This window comes from Lissotriton vulgaris, chromosome 2_1, assembly GCF_964263255.1.
Source record: "Lissotriton vulgaris chromosome 2_1, aLisVul1.2, whole genome shotgun sequence".
Lineage (NCBI taxonomy): Eukaryota > Metazoa > Chordata > Amphibia > Caudata > Salamandridae > Lissotriton > Lissotriton vulgaris.
The window spans coordinates 1,394,091,959-1,394,107,549 of record NC_141687.1 but is presented as its reverse complement, the minus strand read 5'-3'; the positions used below and the strand labels follow the sequence as shown (position 1 = coordinate 1,394,107,549).

At 48.5% G+C, this 15,591-nt stretch overlaps 1 protein-coding gene across 1 annotated transcript in view; it reads left to right on the top strand.

The window, feature by feature from the left end:
• The window catches only part of LOC147732630 (40-kDa huntingtin-associated protein-like), a 657,506-nt gene that overhangs the window by 533,246 nt on the left and 108,669 nt on the right, over positions 1-15,591 (top strand). Inside the window, exons 10-11 of the mRNA XM_086957151.1 lie at positions 4,581-4,627; positions 4,720-4,775. Coding sequence (XP_086813277.1) covers positions 4,581-4,627; positions 4,720-4,775 — 103 coding nt within the window. The remainder of the gene's footprint in view (positions 1-4,580; positions 4,628-4,719; positions 4,776-15,591) is intronic.

The window sequence follows — 15,591 nt, the reverse complement described above, 5'->3', positions numbered from 1 at the left end:
GCTGATCCCCCTCCTGAAAAAGGCAGGGGCAGATATAAAGATCTTGAAAAACTACAGGCCCATTTCACAACTACCGTTCCTAGCTAAAATTTTGGAACAACATGTGTTGCCCACCCTCTCTCATCATCTAGAAAACAATTTCCTGCTGGAACCCAACCAGGCCGGTTTCAGGGCCCACCATAGCACGGAATTGGTCATGCTTTCCGTGCTGGACGACCTGAGACTTGGAGCAGACAAAAAAAACTTGTGTGCCCTGGTGCTGTTAGACCTCTCCGTGGCATTTGATACGGTCAAGCATGACCTACTGTTGTCACGGATGTGGGATCTCGGTATCCAGGGCACCGCCCATGCCTGGCTGACCTCCTTCCTTGGCGAACGGGTTCAGAGAGTGCAATTAGCTGACCTGGTATCGCAGGCAGCACGTATCACATGTGGAGTCCCTCAGGGCTCAGCATTATCACCCCTACTGTTTAATGCTTACCTGCAACCCCTTATTTCAACATTAAATCAGATGGACTGCAATATATACAACTACGCCGATGATACGCAGATCATCATCCAAATTGACAACTGTCCAATGGCATACCAGAGAATGCAAAACATCTTAAAATTTACAGTGAACTGGATGACGGCCAACTCATTAAAAATAAACCCTGACAAGACCGAGGTGCTGGCGATCACAACGGCATCTAGCCCTTGGAACGATCTCTTGTGGCCCACTGAACTAATGCCATCCCCAGTACCAGCAGAAGCAGTGAAAAGCCTAGTTCTGATCGTAGATGCCAACCTCACTATGTCAGCCCAGGTCTCCGCCGTAGTAGGCACATGTGTGGGCATAATGAGACAACTGTGTAAACTCTCCCCTATCCTGTCGGCAGACATGCTCAGGAGAGCAGTATCAGCACTGATCCTGGAACGTCTGGAGTACGGCAACGTTTTGTATGTCGGTATCCCTCAAAAATTGCTGAGCAGACTTCAGGTAATCATGAACGACGCTGCCAGGCTAATCTTCAACTGACCCAGAAGAACCCACGACACCCCCCTCCTCCACAAACTCCATTGGCTGCCGGGGAAACAGCGGGCCAAATTCAAGGGCCTATGCAGTACGCATAAAGCCCTGTATGGACACGCCCCAAAATACATCAAGGAACGTTTAATCCCATACGCTCCCAGCAGGAATTTATGATCAACAGATGCTGCACTGTTGGTCTGTCCGTGTTTTAAACTATCCTCTCTAGGAGGGCGCACTTTTTCCCATACAATTCCCAGTGCATGGAATAAACTGCGAGAGAGCCTGCGCAAAGAAACAAGCCTACTACCCTTTAGAAAAAAGCTAAAAACGGTGCTGTTTCAGGAGGCATGGGGTAATGTCTAACTTTCTCCCCTATTAATACTGTGCTCATCCTCTGCTAAGCGCTTAGAGACCCCTGGGTAATAAGGCGCTATATAAATCCAATATACAATACAATACAATACAATACAATACATTCCAATACATAGTGCAAGGAGAAAGAATTGGCCGACAGATTCCTGTTTAACGACCCTTTGACTTGCATATTGTTCAGCTCTCTATTGTGTCCCAGCTAAGTATTTTCTGTACACAGTATGAGTAGGTGCAAATCCCCTGTACAGCCTAAATGGTAGGTGGGGGCTTATGGACTGTGAATGCGTAGATGTTCTTGCACACATAACTGTGGTGTTAGCACTTGGGTACCAGGACAGGTTGTCTGAAAGCTTTCACATCCACATTGAAGAAATTACACACCTAAAGTGAAACCATAATTTTTGCTTTCTTCCCTGCCCTCCATAGGATCTAATTGCTTCCACACCACCCAGGTGTAAAACAGGTCACAAACACACACACACACACACTGTTGTACACAATAAAGCCCACATACACTCATGCTCACAATAAAGTGCACATTCTAGGTGGAAAGAAGGTCTACATTTAGGGGAAATGAGCAAGAGAATGGTTTGCAAAATCTGTCTTAAGGGGTATTGTTAAAAATTAAAATCATGCACTTTTGCACTATAATCGGCCTACTACTAACCTTCAGTGTAATAGCATTGGTTAGAATGACCAGTCATAACCCTTTACTAGGGGTGGAGGTACATTTTGGGTGCTCTCCTTGGCAAGCTTGTGTTCTGTTTTTTAATGTTATCAAAATTGTTGAATACCTCCAGGGCACTCAACTTGTCGTGTCCATTAAGGGAAAAAATAAAGGGCGGGGGAAGAAAAATCGAACAGAGACAAAGTGGCACAACTTTCCTGCCCATGGAAGGCCTCTCAGCCCCACACTCCATTTTAACAAATACTTTGTCAAGAGGACAAATTATTTTTATATTTGGTGGTTTTTCTGCTTACATATCTCCATTATTGTAGAGTATTGAGCTATTCTGTTGTTGTGATCATGTTTTTTTAGGTTTTGCCTGTCGAAAGCTGCGTAAGCAGCATTTCGCGCAGGCAAAATCTTTTGTTTTGCAGTATGACTGTTTGTCCCGCCTCTGTTTCCCATTGGCTAGCTCCACAAATGGAGGCTAGCCATTGGAAAACAGAGGCGTCAGTCATTTTGCGAGACGACTCGTGGGCGTTTCTGAGAATTTTTCTCATCCGGCCCCTTTTAGGACGTTAGTGCGGCGGTGGGTGGGGTTTATTTTTTTGGTCGTGAACGTTTCTTTTCGTCATTCCGCGGCCGACCGCTGCCGTGGGAAGTCCAGGTGAGTGCCTTTCAAAGTCTTTCCATATATCTAAGAATCGCCCGGGGTAGAATAGGAGATTCTCCTGTAGGTCTCCCCACCTCGTCTTCTGGGGCCCATTTAACCGTGGTGCGGGGTTCCCCTTTGTTTTCCTCTGACGGCCTCCTTCGCGCCTCGTGGGTTTCGTCTCCCATCTCACTGGGATTTAAATGGCCGCCATTATTGTCTGTGACGAAGGCGGGCCTCGCAAGATACCTTTGATGGCGGCGTCCCCCCTGTGAGGGAAAGTGCCCACAGGCCGCCGCACGCTCTCTCTTCCCAGTTTCTGAAACAGCTGGTTGTCTTGTTCCTTCCTTTTCAGGAGCGGGCGCTTCAGTGGCCGAGTGATGTCATCCTGGTTCGGACAATGGTGGCTTGAATTGCCTCATCCTTTAAAAATAGAGGCCCTCGGGGCAGTGTCTGCTTAGCAGGCTGAGCTGTCTCCACTCACTGGTTCCAACCTACAAGTGAAAGAGAAATCCACAGAATGTTTTGTGTTTTAAAGTCTCCTAGGCTTGGTGAAAGTCAGCCGGATGTCCGTGAGGGAGATATACCTGTCAACTCACCCGCATCTGGCAGGCAGAACCAACTTTCGGCTTCTCATCAACCGCCTGACAAAATATATGCAGACATAGACTTTATTGGTGCCCCCCGCTTTTCAAACCTACAGCACCCTCCAAAAGACTGTTCATTCTCCATTGACCTTAATGGGGCCACTTTCTTACACGCCACGTTTTTGAGGCGAGTGGAGGTATATGAAGGGGATGAAATGCTGTTATAATTTATGGTAATTATGTGCCTGTACAGCTCACCCTGCTAGGAAAATAGCAATCAAAACGGCAAAATAATCACCCATTCACAGCATTATCTGAAAAAGTGTGGGCAGAAGGTGAGGTGGGGAGCTAGAAGGGGAAAGGAAGGGAGAGAATCCGGTGCTAGAAAAACTTGAGGAAGATTACTTCATATAATTTTTACACATCGTTTTATTTTATTTTAATTGTAACGGATCTTTGTGCAGAGTGCAGAGTGAGTGTGTAGAGTGCAGAGTAGTGAGTGCAGTGGGCAGAGTAGTGAGTGTGCAGAGTAGAGAGTGCAGAGTAGAGTGTGTGCAGACTAGTGAGTGCAGAGTAGAGAGTGCAGAGTAGAGAGTGCAGAGTAGAGAGTGCGGAGTGCAAAGTGCATAGGGAGTGCAGAGTGCATAGGGAGTGCAGAGTGCATAGGGAGTGCAGAGTGCATAGGGAGTGCAGAGTGCATAGTGCGTGCAGAGTGCATAGTGCGTGCAGAGTGCATAGGGAGTGCTGAGTGCATAGGAAGTGCAGAGTGCCTAGGGAGTGCAGAGTGCCTAGGGAGTGCGGAGTGCATAGTGCGTGCAGAGTGCATAGTGCGTGCAAGAGCATAGTGCGTGCAGAGTGCCTAGGGAGTGCAGAGTGCCTAGGGAGTGCAGAGTGCCTAGAGAGTGCAGAGTGCCTAGGGAGCGCAGAGTGCATAGGGAGCGCATAGGGAGTGCATAGGGAGCGCATAGGGAGTGCAGAGTGCATAGGGAGTGCAGAGTGCTTAGGGAGTGCAGAGTGCATAGGGAGTGCTAGAGAGTGCAGAGTGAGTAGGGAGTGCTAGAGAGTGCAGAGTGACTGCAGAGATTAAGCTAATGGCGATGTAAATGATAATGCCATTTATTTATGTTTTCAAAACCAACACATAAATACAAATTTTGTCATTTACAATGCCAATAACTCTAACTTTTCCAAAGGCGAAACCATTGCATTGTAAATGCTTGTTTCTATTTGCTGCTAGTGGACCACAAACTAATGCTTCAGAATATTAACGTGTAATTTTGTACTTCACAGTGAATTACTTGTCCGAAGAGGTTTTCCTGTTGCTGCAGTCAGTGGTGGTAAGTGTCTCATAGCTTGTGTTGTGATGATTTGAAAATGTTAACACAAAGGAAGATGGGAGAGTAAATATACATGTATGTTTTTATTTCAGATGGCTTGCCAAGAAAAGGATATTGAATCTTTGAAAATCTTACAAGTGGAGCTCTGGTAGGTATTACTCATTGTGAATCACTCTTATGCCTGATCTGTGGTGCTCAAAGACATCGCAGCACTTATGTATCACAAACAATTAAATTCCGACAAGATACTTAAATGCTCTGCCTGCCAAACTGTTGATTACAGGAAATCACAATTTATTTTTAGTGTTTTCCTTTGTGCCACCTCTTAGGCCAGTTAGATCCATAGTGGTGACTCATGACCGCCCAAGCCATGCTATAGGTGCCTGATGGCTGAATAAGATAAATTAATATTCATCAAATATTCATGGAAATTATGTATGTAGTAGTGATTCTGAAAATTATGGTATAGATGATTCAGCCCTTCTGGATCTCTGCTGCATACACCTGTCTCATGCTCCCTGCATTTGTTTTTCTCACGGAATTGAGGAGAGGGGAGACATTATGCTCACCTGTCACCTTTAGGAAGTGCTGCTTTTACTTATTCTCCAGCTTTCTCGGAGAGGAGGGTTTTGCATTACAGAAAATTGCTGCTTCCAAATTGCTAGGAAGGCTGCTAGTAGGTGAGGGCAATGAAGAACTACTGCACAGTGCATGGCCCTCCTGCTTAATTTGCAAAACTGCAGCTCTTTCTCTAATTTACCTCGTTTGTGCTTAGTATATTTCTCTATCTTTGTACTTTTTTTAACTGGTCAGGAGTTCCCTCCCTCCCCTGTGCACTCATGCTTCTTGTCTAACCACAGGTCAAAGGCTTAAAGGGTTGTTGATCATTCCAGACCCACGTCATCGGAGTTTACTCTCACAAATACTATGCCATTGTCTAGGTACTAGCCACCTTATTCACATTTGTTATAGGTATGATTCCCCCTACAACCCAATATGGGCCATCAAAGTACTCTTGCAGTTAAAAGGATTGCCCCTCTACCCTGGTCAAGGGTGGATCTGAAGTGCCTTTACATCTGAACTACAAACCCAGCATTGCTCATGAGTTACTCAAGTGATTTAACACCTGACTCCGTGCTGAGGTGATGAAATGCCTTAAAACTGTGCATGAATTTAAGTTGCCCATAGAGTATGGTATAAAAATGAATGGTTGATCTTAGTTTGCTACCAAAGATTAAAGATTATGCTGCCAAAGCCTACTCAAGGGAGGTTGGGTGGGCTAGTAATCCCCATTTACTAGCACACATTAATAAAACTCAGTAAATGATTGTCCAGTCAGTACTTTTTCTTTTAGAAAAATGAGAATACATTTATTACACACACGCTACTAAATGCTAGGCAATCATTTACAAATATATACATTGGCAGTTGGAAAATACCATACCAGACATTGTTTCATCACCTGTGATTCCCTAGGGGTTCATGAGCAACAAACTATGTTAAAATGATCACTGTGTACCTAAATGCAAGTCAAAAATAATAATCCTGCATGAATTCACTTATTATCGATAATAAAACATGCACTGTGAGCAGAGCATTTAAAATCTTCAAGATCACTCTGAGCACCTTATTTCCACCACTTCCAGCTAAATAGGAAAAAGGTTACACTAGTTGGATCCACAGCCTGCACTTACTTTCAGCACTGATGGGATTAAGCACTGCCACATTGATAATCAGTTACTTGTTGGCTTCACTGCTGCAAAAAAAGGAAAGGTTGTTCAAAACTTGATCTTGTCAGAATAGACTGTGCACTGCACCAAACTCAGTTATGCCTTGGCCAAAAAAACATCCTCATAAGGGCCCTAGGGCATATTTCCTCCTTGGTGAAAACCACATCTGATAGAGAAATTTAGCCTCAGATTCCTCACTTTAGAATTCTCTCCAGGCACCATACTGGATCCCGAAATGTTTTGTGAGCAGTGCCTTTGCGTGCCCGTAGGTGGTGGTGTTCAGCGCTGCGTGGCTTCATCCATGTCAGAAGTGATGTGCGCAGAGCCTCCGTGACACATAAAGCCCTATATTTCGACACTTCAAGGTACCTTGCTCAAGAACTAGAGCTGTCTGGTAGCTGAAGAGCATCTAGAAGCACTAGTTCCCTGCTGCTGAAACCACATAATTCCACCAAAAGAAAACTTATAACCGAACCGTCTCAGGCATAACCCTGAGAATCTGGAACACCCTTCCCCTTGAAATCAGAATAAATCCCTCAATTGCCTCATTCAAGAAAGAAGTCAAAAGGATACTAGTGAACAAATCTATGCTGTTGAACGCATGAGCTATACTCCAGAACTTGAGCTATCCCTTTGCTGTACGCATGCATACTTCTTGCAAACTGTATTCTTACTCTGTTCTACTGGTTACGGTCCACCTGGACCCTGTGGTTTGCTCTCTAGGAGAGATGCCCACACCGTGTCCATGCTTAATGATGATGTTGTTACTTATATATATATGTGTTCTTGATCATTTTAAGACTCTGATACCTACAAGGGTGATACTTGTGCTATATAAAACGTAATAAATAGGTGCAACCCCAGCGCATTGATGTACTTTCTTTTCTTTCCACGCCAGTCACCGCAGACCTGGAGAAGAGCTACCCCCAGTCACTTTTTGACTGACTTTTTTATACCTTTTGTTGGAGAATTTTTGCAACATTGTCTCCTAGTGTGGCAGGAATGTCTACGAGGAAGACTAGTTTTAAGCCTGTGGTGCCTGTAACTGGCAGATGTCGGTGACAGACTCACACCATGTCTGCCTCTTGTGCCTCGAGCATGATGCCAATACCTCTGTCTATTGTCACGCGATGTACCCCAAGGCCTTGAGGGAGCATTCCTCAAGCATCATGTCGCTCGACTTGCAACACTGCGACAGTCTGGAATTTCGCGCAGAGAAAGGTCCCGGAATCGGTCGCGGAGCCATAGATCATCTTCACAATTGAAGTCATACGGTTGTTTTGCAGCATAGACGTCTTCTAGATTCACTTACTGTGCATATTCCGCCATCTTGTGGTTGGAGCCCGAAAGTGCTTTTGTTTTCTTTTTTTTTTTCTCTGTTGGGAGGTTGTGAAACCTGATCAGGCTACAACCTCCTTTGTGTGTATGCAAACTCTGATTATTTTTTCTGCCATGGACATTAGAGGTGCACTGAAAACGTCTGACAAACTACAGCAGCAGACGCAGGCAACAGAGAAAGCCCACCAAAATTTTGGGGGACGTTTCTGCTGGGAGCTGATTATTCATCCTGAAATAAGATAAGATGTTGCTCTTTAATTATTTAATATAGGAGCAAGAGCACGGGTGAAATGCTCCACGTAATATATGAGCAAGTGTTCGGGTTAATTGCTCGGGTTAATTGCTCCATGTATTACCATAAAAATTTAAATAGCGCAGCACTGCCGTTGTGTTTTTTTACCAAGTTGGAAAATAGAAGCACGTCTACCAGGCTGCGCTTACAGCGAGGGTGTGAATGTGCTGTTTACAGACTTTGTATACGGTGTTTAAATTATTTAAACGTACTTTCATAGATTTTACTATTATGTTGGAAACGCACATAAGGTGCCTCTTCCATTTACCACTGAATTTCTGCAAAACACTATATTCCTGTCTTCCTCCTGGTTCCTAACATAGCTACGATAGATAGCGCGCTATGTTTACAAGGGTTAGCAAAAAGGGTTTGGGTTTTTTGGAGAGTAAAGGAGATTCTAGGAATATCTTAAACAATATGCAGACCTAGGGGGGGTTCTACTTTCCAAATATTTAGTATTGCAACATAAAATACATTTACTAAGCCATTAGATAATGTTATGGCTGGCTGCAAAATAAAATCCCCTTTCCCTCCTAGGCATTAAATAGCTGGGCACAACACTACTAACGCAGCCCCAAATGCAGCTCACATTTACCAAGTTTCTGCAAAGTAGATGGGAAGTTCTCTTCCAGGGGATCCTCATCAATAGTCATAAGCATTAGAATATTCCCGCCCATGTGCGGGACCCCGGAAACACTATATTATATGTGCCCCACATATATATACACATATATATATAAATAATATATATTTAAAAAACAAGCAATAGCAGCCAAATCACATTAGAGCTGAAATATGCTGTACAGAATTTCCACCATACATGAAAAATAAGCATTAGAAACATGAGAAACAACACCAAAGATTGTTTAGAAATTGTTTTAATGCTCAGAAAGCAGTAGAAATTCACAGAACTCACTGGAAGCATAGGAAGCTCCCAGGCTGCATTGCAAACACACAGTCTAAGGAGACTGAAAAGCTAACCTGTAGCTGAATAGCAAAAAACTGACACTGTGCCTTTAAGGCACTCATGACCCCCTGCATCCCATCATGCCCCAGGAGTGGCAGTTAGGTCAGTTGTTCTTTCCGGCTCCTTCAGTGAAGGACCCTGGTTACACAGCTCCACTATTTTCCTGGTTTTTTACAGAAAAATTGCTTCTTTTTGACAACTTTTGCTCCTACTTCGACGTCTTACATCTAGTCAAGTAAGATACTGCTTGTTTTCAGCAGTTTGGTGTGCATTTTCCTCGGAAAATGCCTTCTCTCTTTGATAAATGCCCTTCTTGTGGCAACAAGAAGGCCAAATCAGACAGCCATGACGTTTGTATCCTTTGCCTGCCTGAAGATCATGATCTAGGCACCTGTCCTCATTGTGAGAACCTGTCAGGAAGGACTCTCAAGGACAGGAAGAGGATTCGGATTTATGGCCTGGCTCACAGAGCTTCGAGAGGGAGATCTCCAGGGAAGAAGGGCTCCAAGAAGACTCATGCCTCTTCAAAAAAGAAGTCTTCACACCCTTCAACTTCAGCGTTGAGCTCAGCGCTGAGAAAAGATCCACAGGTGGAGTTTTCCTCTTCGAAACTACCGTTGACGGCGGGCTCGCCGTCGAGAAGAAGACCAGGTACGTTGACGACGTCGAAAGCAGCTCCGTCGTCAAAATCCCCTCCGCCGTCGTCAACCGGGCGACGATCGGGGTCGAGGAAGGCTACTCCGCCGCCGTCAACCGGGCGACGGTCGGCGTCGAGATCCATTACCCCTCCGCCGTCGTCAACCAGGCGACGACCGGCGTCGAGGAAGGTCACTTCGCCGTCGTCATCCAAGCGACGACCGGCGTCGAGAAGTGTGACCCCTCCGCCGTCGTCCAAGAAGGAGCGATCGGCGTCGAGGACCAAGACCCCTCCGCCATCGGCGGTGGCTCGTGGATCGGCGTCGACGACGCAGTCGCCAACAGTGCAGCATCAGCGCTCGGCGTCGAGGGTGTCCAATACCCCTCCGCCGTCGTCGCACAGGCATTCGGCGTCGAGGCAGAGATCTCCGTCGACGGTCGATCATCACCGTTCGACGTCGAGGCAGAAAGCTCTGTCGACGACAGGACGAGGTCGCTCGACGTCAAGAGAAAAGCTTCCGTCGGCGACAGGACATCGTCGGTCGACGTCGAGGCAGAGGTCTTCGTCGACGGCCGGACACCGCCGTTCGACGTCGAAGCAGAGGGTTCCGTCGACGGCGAATCAGCGTCGCTCGACGTCGAGAGACTACAGAACCTCCCATGGACATTCGAGGTCGAGATTATTCGATCCTCCGACTCCTCGAAGGCGTTCGACTGCGAGAAAGGAACGCTCGACGTCGAGACACTCGGATACGATCATGGTGACAGAATCTGCTTCTCACCATTCATCTTATCGGTCCTCTGGCTCCTCTACTGAGCATTCAAAGTCCAGAAGTCCTGTACACAGAACTCCTGAGCATCGTCCAGATCCTTCGGCGGGGCGCATCAGGCTCTCACCTATATGGTACAGATCCTTGGACCATTGGCGAGACGATGGGCCTACCAAGCGTATGCAGGAGTATGCCAGCCCACACCACAGGTCTCCTCTCCAAGACCTGGTGGAGGAGATGGACAAGCATAGCCCTCCCAGGCGCACATCCCCTGTGCCGCTACCCTCCAAGGTGCCACGAAGATCCCGTTCTCCTACAAGGGAACCTAGACTGGAAGGTCGGAGAAGGTCGCGGTCTCCTGCAAGGGATCCTAGACTGGAAGGTCGGAAAAGGTCTCGATCTCCTCGGGGCAGATCTCCCGTGCGATCGCCGGCCAGATCCCCAAGGGCATCCCGATCTCCTAGAAGGGAACATCGGACAAGAGATCGGGTCAGATCTCGCTCCCCTAGACGAGAGGAGCGTTCAAGGAGGTCGCGGGAGCGAAGACTTAGTACTCACCATAGGCTTAGACGTACTCCGTCTACTTCCTCAACTTCTTCTACCAGATCGTCCAAGAGGGACTACTCCCCGACTTTGACGGACAGTCCGACGTCCAGGACCTCCCCAGTGGATGATATTGGCACGTATCTGGATGTCCTGCAGAGAGGTGCGCTTAAGCTGAACATCGAAATGTCTGTCCCTCAAGTGATGACGACAGTCATTTTTGAAACCTTACACAAGAAGGCCATCTCCAGACCTCTGCTGCCTTTGGTTCCGGGGATTATGGACCCTGTCAAGGAGGTTTTCCAAACCCCAGCAGCACTCAGAGCAGTCCCGGCACGCATTCAGAAGAAGTACAAACCGGCGGCTTCTGACCCGGTGTTTGTGAAATCTGACCCTCCAGCGGACTCTGTCATCGTGGCAGCGGCGAGGAAGACACATGCGGTTGCTGGTACGTCTTCAGTCCCGCCAGATAAGGACAGCAAAACCCAAGACTCCTGGGGTCGGAAGGTTTGCAACTCTGCTGCTTCCACTCTTAAGTTTGCCAGTGCAGCTGCACTCCTGGGTCGGTATGACAGAGCCTTATGGGACTCGATGGAAAGATTCAAAGCCAAGCTACCGAAAGAGGACCAGCAAGACTTTGAAGAAACTGTTACGGAGGGGTGTCTGGTGGCAAACCAGATGATAAGCACGGCCGCGGATGGGGCGGTGCTTTCGGCTCATTCCTATTCCCATGGAGTTTGTGCCAGAAGATCGGCCTGGTTGCGCCTTACAGGTCTAAAACCAGATGCTCAGCATCGGATTCTAAATCTTCCCTTTTCGGGTTCCGCTCTCTTCGGTGAACATGCGGACGAAGAGATGACCCGAATGAAGACTGAGCTGGACACGGTGAAGGCGGTGGGCTTGGAGAAGAAAAAGGAATTCAAGCGCCGCTTCAAGACCAACAGGGGGAGAGCAGCTCAACAGAGGGTTCAAACCCCTCAGTGGTCCCAGAACAAAACTCAAGGGAAACCCCAGTATCGTGGCAAGCCCAGCAGGGGAAGGGGAGGTCACTGTGAGAAGTTGGCCCGATATGCAGTGTTCACTATTCTAGCGACCACTATGCATCGGTCCAAACGACCCTTATGGTGATTGGTTGTAAGTCAACCTTAGACCACCTATCCTAGTAGCGTGGATACGAGCAGTCTTCGGGCTAAACTCTAGAGGGCGTGTTAAGCCAGCTGTTATACCATCACATACCCCTTGAACACCAAGTGAAAGGACACCACACAAGTGTTATGAAAATAAACAGTGTATTTATTAGAATCACAACAGCCCTGTACTCTTTATGAGGACAGGGTACTAAGCACACAACGAAACTCTTAAGAAAATACTTCAAGTGCACAATCAATACAAGTGCCCGAGGGCACGGAAAGTTTAGTGGTCTCGGACGGACCCGATAAGGCAAGTCGGAAGCGATAGGGACTCGGGACCCTTAAATAAGGAGGCTATGCGGGCACCGAAATGCCGAAGTTACCTAACCCCAAGGGCTGTGGCTGCACAAGTCTTTACAGACGTCGGGAGTCTTCGCTGACGAGCCGGGAGCCGGAAGGAAGGAGTTGCTGGCCGGCGACCAGTGGAAATAGTTCGTAGAGATCCAAGCCTGGATCAGAGATGGATGACACCTGAAAGCAGAGGGGACCAAGTTCGTACTACTAGCCAGTAGTCAGAGGGTACCAGGAGGGCACCGGATGATCGTCACCTCGACTAGGTGAGTGGGCGACGCTAGGCTCTGCAGTCTCACGGACCAGGAGGCGTTGTCGGCGACCAGGATGGAGGTGCGAGCTGTCCCACGAAGGTTGATGCTGTCGGCGTCGCTGGGCCCAGGATTGGGGCAACAAGCCTTGGCAAATTTCAGGGCCACGTGGTGGGCCTAAAATGGCGTCTTGAGTGGACCAGGAGGGTCCTGGGTGCTCCTCTCGCAGAAGGGAGCAAAGGCCAGTCTGGAGCAACCAGACCAGCAGCGTTGGTTGTCGGGTGTCGTCAAGAGGGTCACAAGCCAGCGGCTAATGATCGGACAACGTGCTGAACAGCAAAGAGCAGAAGGGCCCCACACAGATCGTGAAGATGCTGGGAGGCTGCACTTCGGTGCTGGAGCTGCTCAGGGTCGGGGCTTCTCGGACCCCAGAGCACTCACCAGAGGATCCCTCAGTGGTCGTGCTGGTTTAAGAAAGCGTGCAGGTTTTGATAATGGCCTGTCCCTCGTCGAGCTGGGCAGTCGGATTCCTGAGGAAGGACTTGCAGCAAACCGCAGAGTTCTTAGATGGTGCCTGCGGGTGCAGGGTGACTACTCCTTAGCCACAAGGGAGAAATCTTGAGAAGAGTCGAGAGTTCCTTTCGTAGAAAGTATTCTTGATTCAAAGATGATCTAATTTGGAAGTGTCCCCGCTCCTGCCTTTATCCTAAAGAAAGGGGTGGGTACATGACTAGGTCCTGCCCTAGGGGTGGGACCAGGAAGGGGGGTAGTTACACCCCTCTCCCCTGCCGGACTTTCCCCAGGTCAGGGGCTGCGCGCCCCTGGAACTGGTTCTAACCGGCAGATGCGTAGTGAGCACCGGGGTGCCACTCCGCAGTCACCTTCTTGTAAAGCCCTGCCTACCCAGGATACACAAAACCCTGTCTGGGATGATGCGAACACCGCCCCGGACAGGAAACCCTTTGTCCAAGCTCTCCTCGGTGGAAGGACTCCCAGCAGCAGGAGGTCAGACTCGTGTCTGTGGTGGCAGCATCCATTTTGTGGAGCTGAGGCTTCAGTTAACTTTAACCGGGGTTCACAGTTACGTACATGTCGTGTCCCTCTAGAAGGGCGGAATGCCAACCTCGTCGCCAGTATTGGTGAGGGGTCATCATCCCGATTCGTATGACACCTTACTCGACATGTCTTGATAACGCGATACTGAAGTTACTAATATTATTATTATTATTATATTTCTTATATAGCGCCTGAATCGACCCCCGAAGGGGTATCTCCGCGCTTGCCTTGGGAACCCGTCCTGGCTTTTCCCTGTGAGATAGCCCCTACAGGGCATCCCCAAGGTGAAAGCCAGGCATCCCGCCGCGGGGGGGCCGTAGTGGAGATTAAGCAAGCTTAATGCCCAGAGTTGCAGAGTGTGAACCCATGATTAGGTCAGGCACCGAAGCGAGAATTATCGAGTCCATGGACATTTGAGCTCAAGACCCTGCCGCGTCGGGAATTGAACCCTGGTCCTGTGTCTGACCTCTGCTTCAGGGTCTGCCTGCTCTAACCAGTGAGCCACACTTCTCCACGCGTTATCATGGAACAGCCATTGGGTCTTGGTTCCACAAGCTGCAACCGGGCTCGGCTCGTGCCAGAGCCCAATTCACACGATTCCATGCACTCTGCCTTTAGGATTGTCAAGGCCTGCCATAGGAGTGACTGATAGGAACTCGGGTGTCCATTTTAGGGTTAGATATAGGGATACTATACCTACAGCAACGGGCGAGTACGCCACGTTGCCCCAGCTGTCGCGCAGCCAGTTGTGTCAGATTTAGATGGCCACCCAGGGGTGGCATAATACATGCTTCAGCCCCTGGTAGGCCCTGGGTACACCGATGCCCTGAGTTACAGGGTCTGACAAGGTGGCCCAGTTCCAATTGGGTAATGCACCTAAGGTACACACATCAATTTAGCGAGAGAACAGCTAGGCTGTGGGTCTGATTGGCAGGCCCACAGCCCGAGAAAGTCGTAAACCAGTGAAACAAAAGCAAAAAATCTGGTTGATCATAGGATTGCAGACCCTACTCTCCTACAGTCACCAACAGTCCTCCAACACCACGAGGGGAGGAAAGGCCTGAACAGTGGCTTCCTCTGACGCCGTTTCCCACTCCATTGGGAGGAAGTGCTTCACAACACCTGGCAGAGTGGGTCAGCATCACAAGAGATCAGTGGGTGCTGAATATACTGCGCAATGGATACAGGATACGTTTCCGTGCTCTTCCAAAGAGTGTCCCTCCGAAGAGCTCTTGCCCTCACCAACTAAGCTTGCTCCGACGAGAGGTAGAGATCCTGCTGCAAAAAAGAGCGATAGAGGAAGTTCCTCTCTCTCTAAGAGGAAAAGGAGTTTACTCCAGATACTTCCTTGTCCCCAAAAAAGATAAGGAGGACAAGTTCAGACCCATACTTGACCTACGACTGCTAAACAGGAATATCGTCAAGGAAAAGTTCCGCATGTTGGCGCTTCACCAAATATGTCCTCATCTGGAAGCCGGAGATTGGATGTGTTCGGTGGATCTGCAAGATGCGTACTTTCACATCCCGATTGCGCAGCAACATCGCAAGTACCTAAGGTTTGTTGTGGGAAACAAACACTACCAATACAAGGTGTTACCCTTCGGTCTCAAGTCCGCACCACGAGTCTTCACCAAATGCATGGCAGTGGTGGCGGCTTTTCTTCACAAGAAGGGTCTCTTCATTTATCCGTATCTGGACGACTGGCTCCTAAAGGGTCCATCTCCGGTACGGGTAACGCAAGATCTACATCTGTGCCTGCACCAGCTCCACAGGCTCGGCCTCCATGTGAACCTGGATAAGTCAGTCCAGCGGCCTACGCAATCCATCCACTACCTAGGCTCCGTTCTGGACACAAGCGTGGGAAAAGCGTTTCCTTCGGAGGAGAGACTTTCTTCCATGA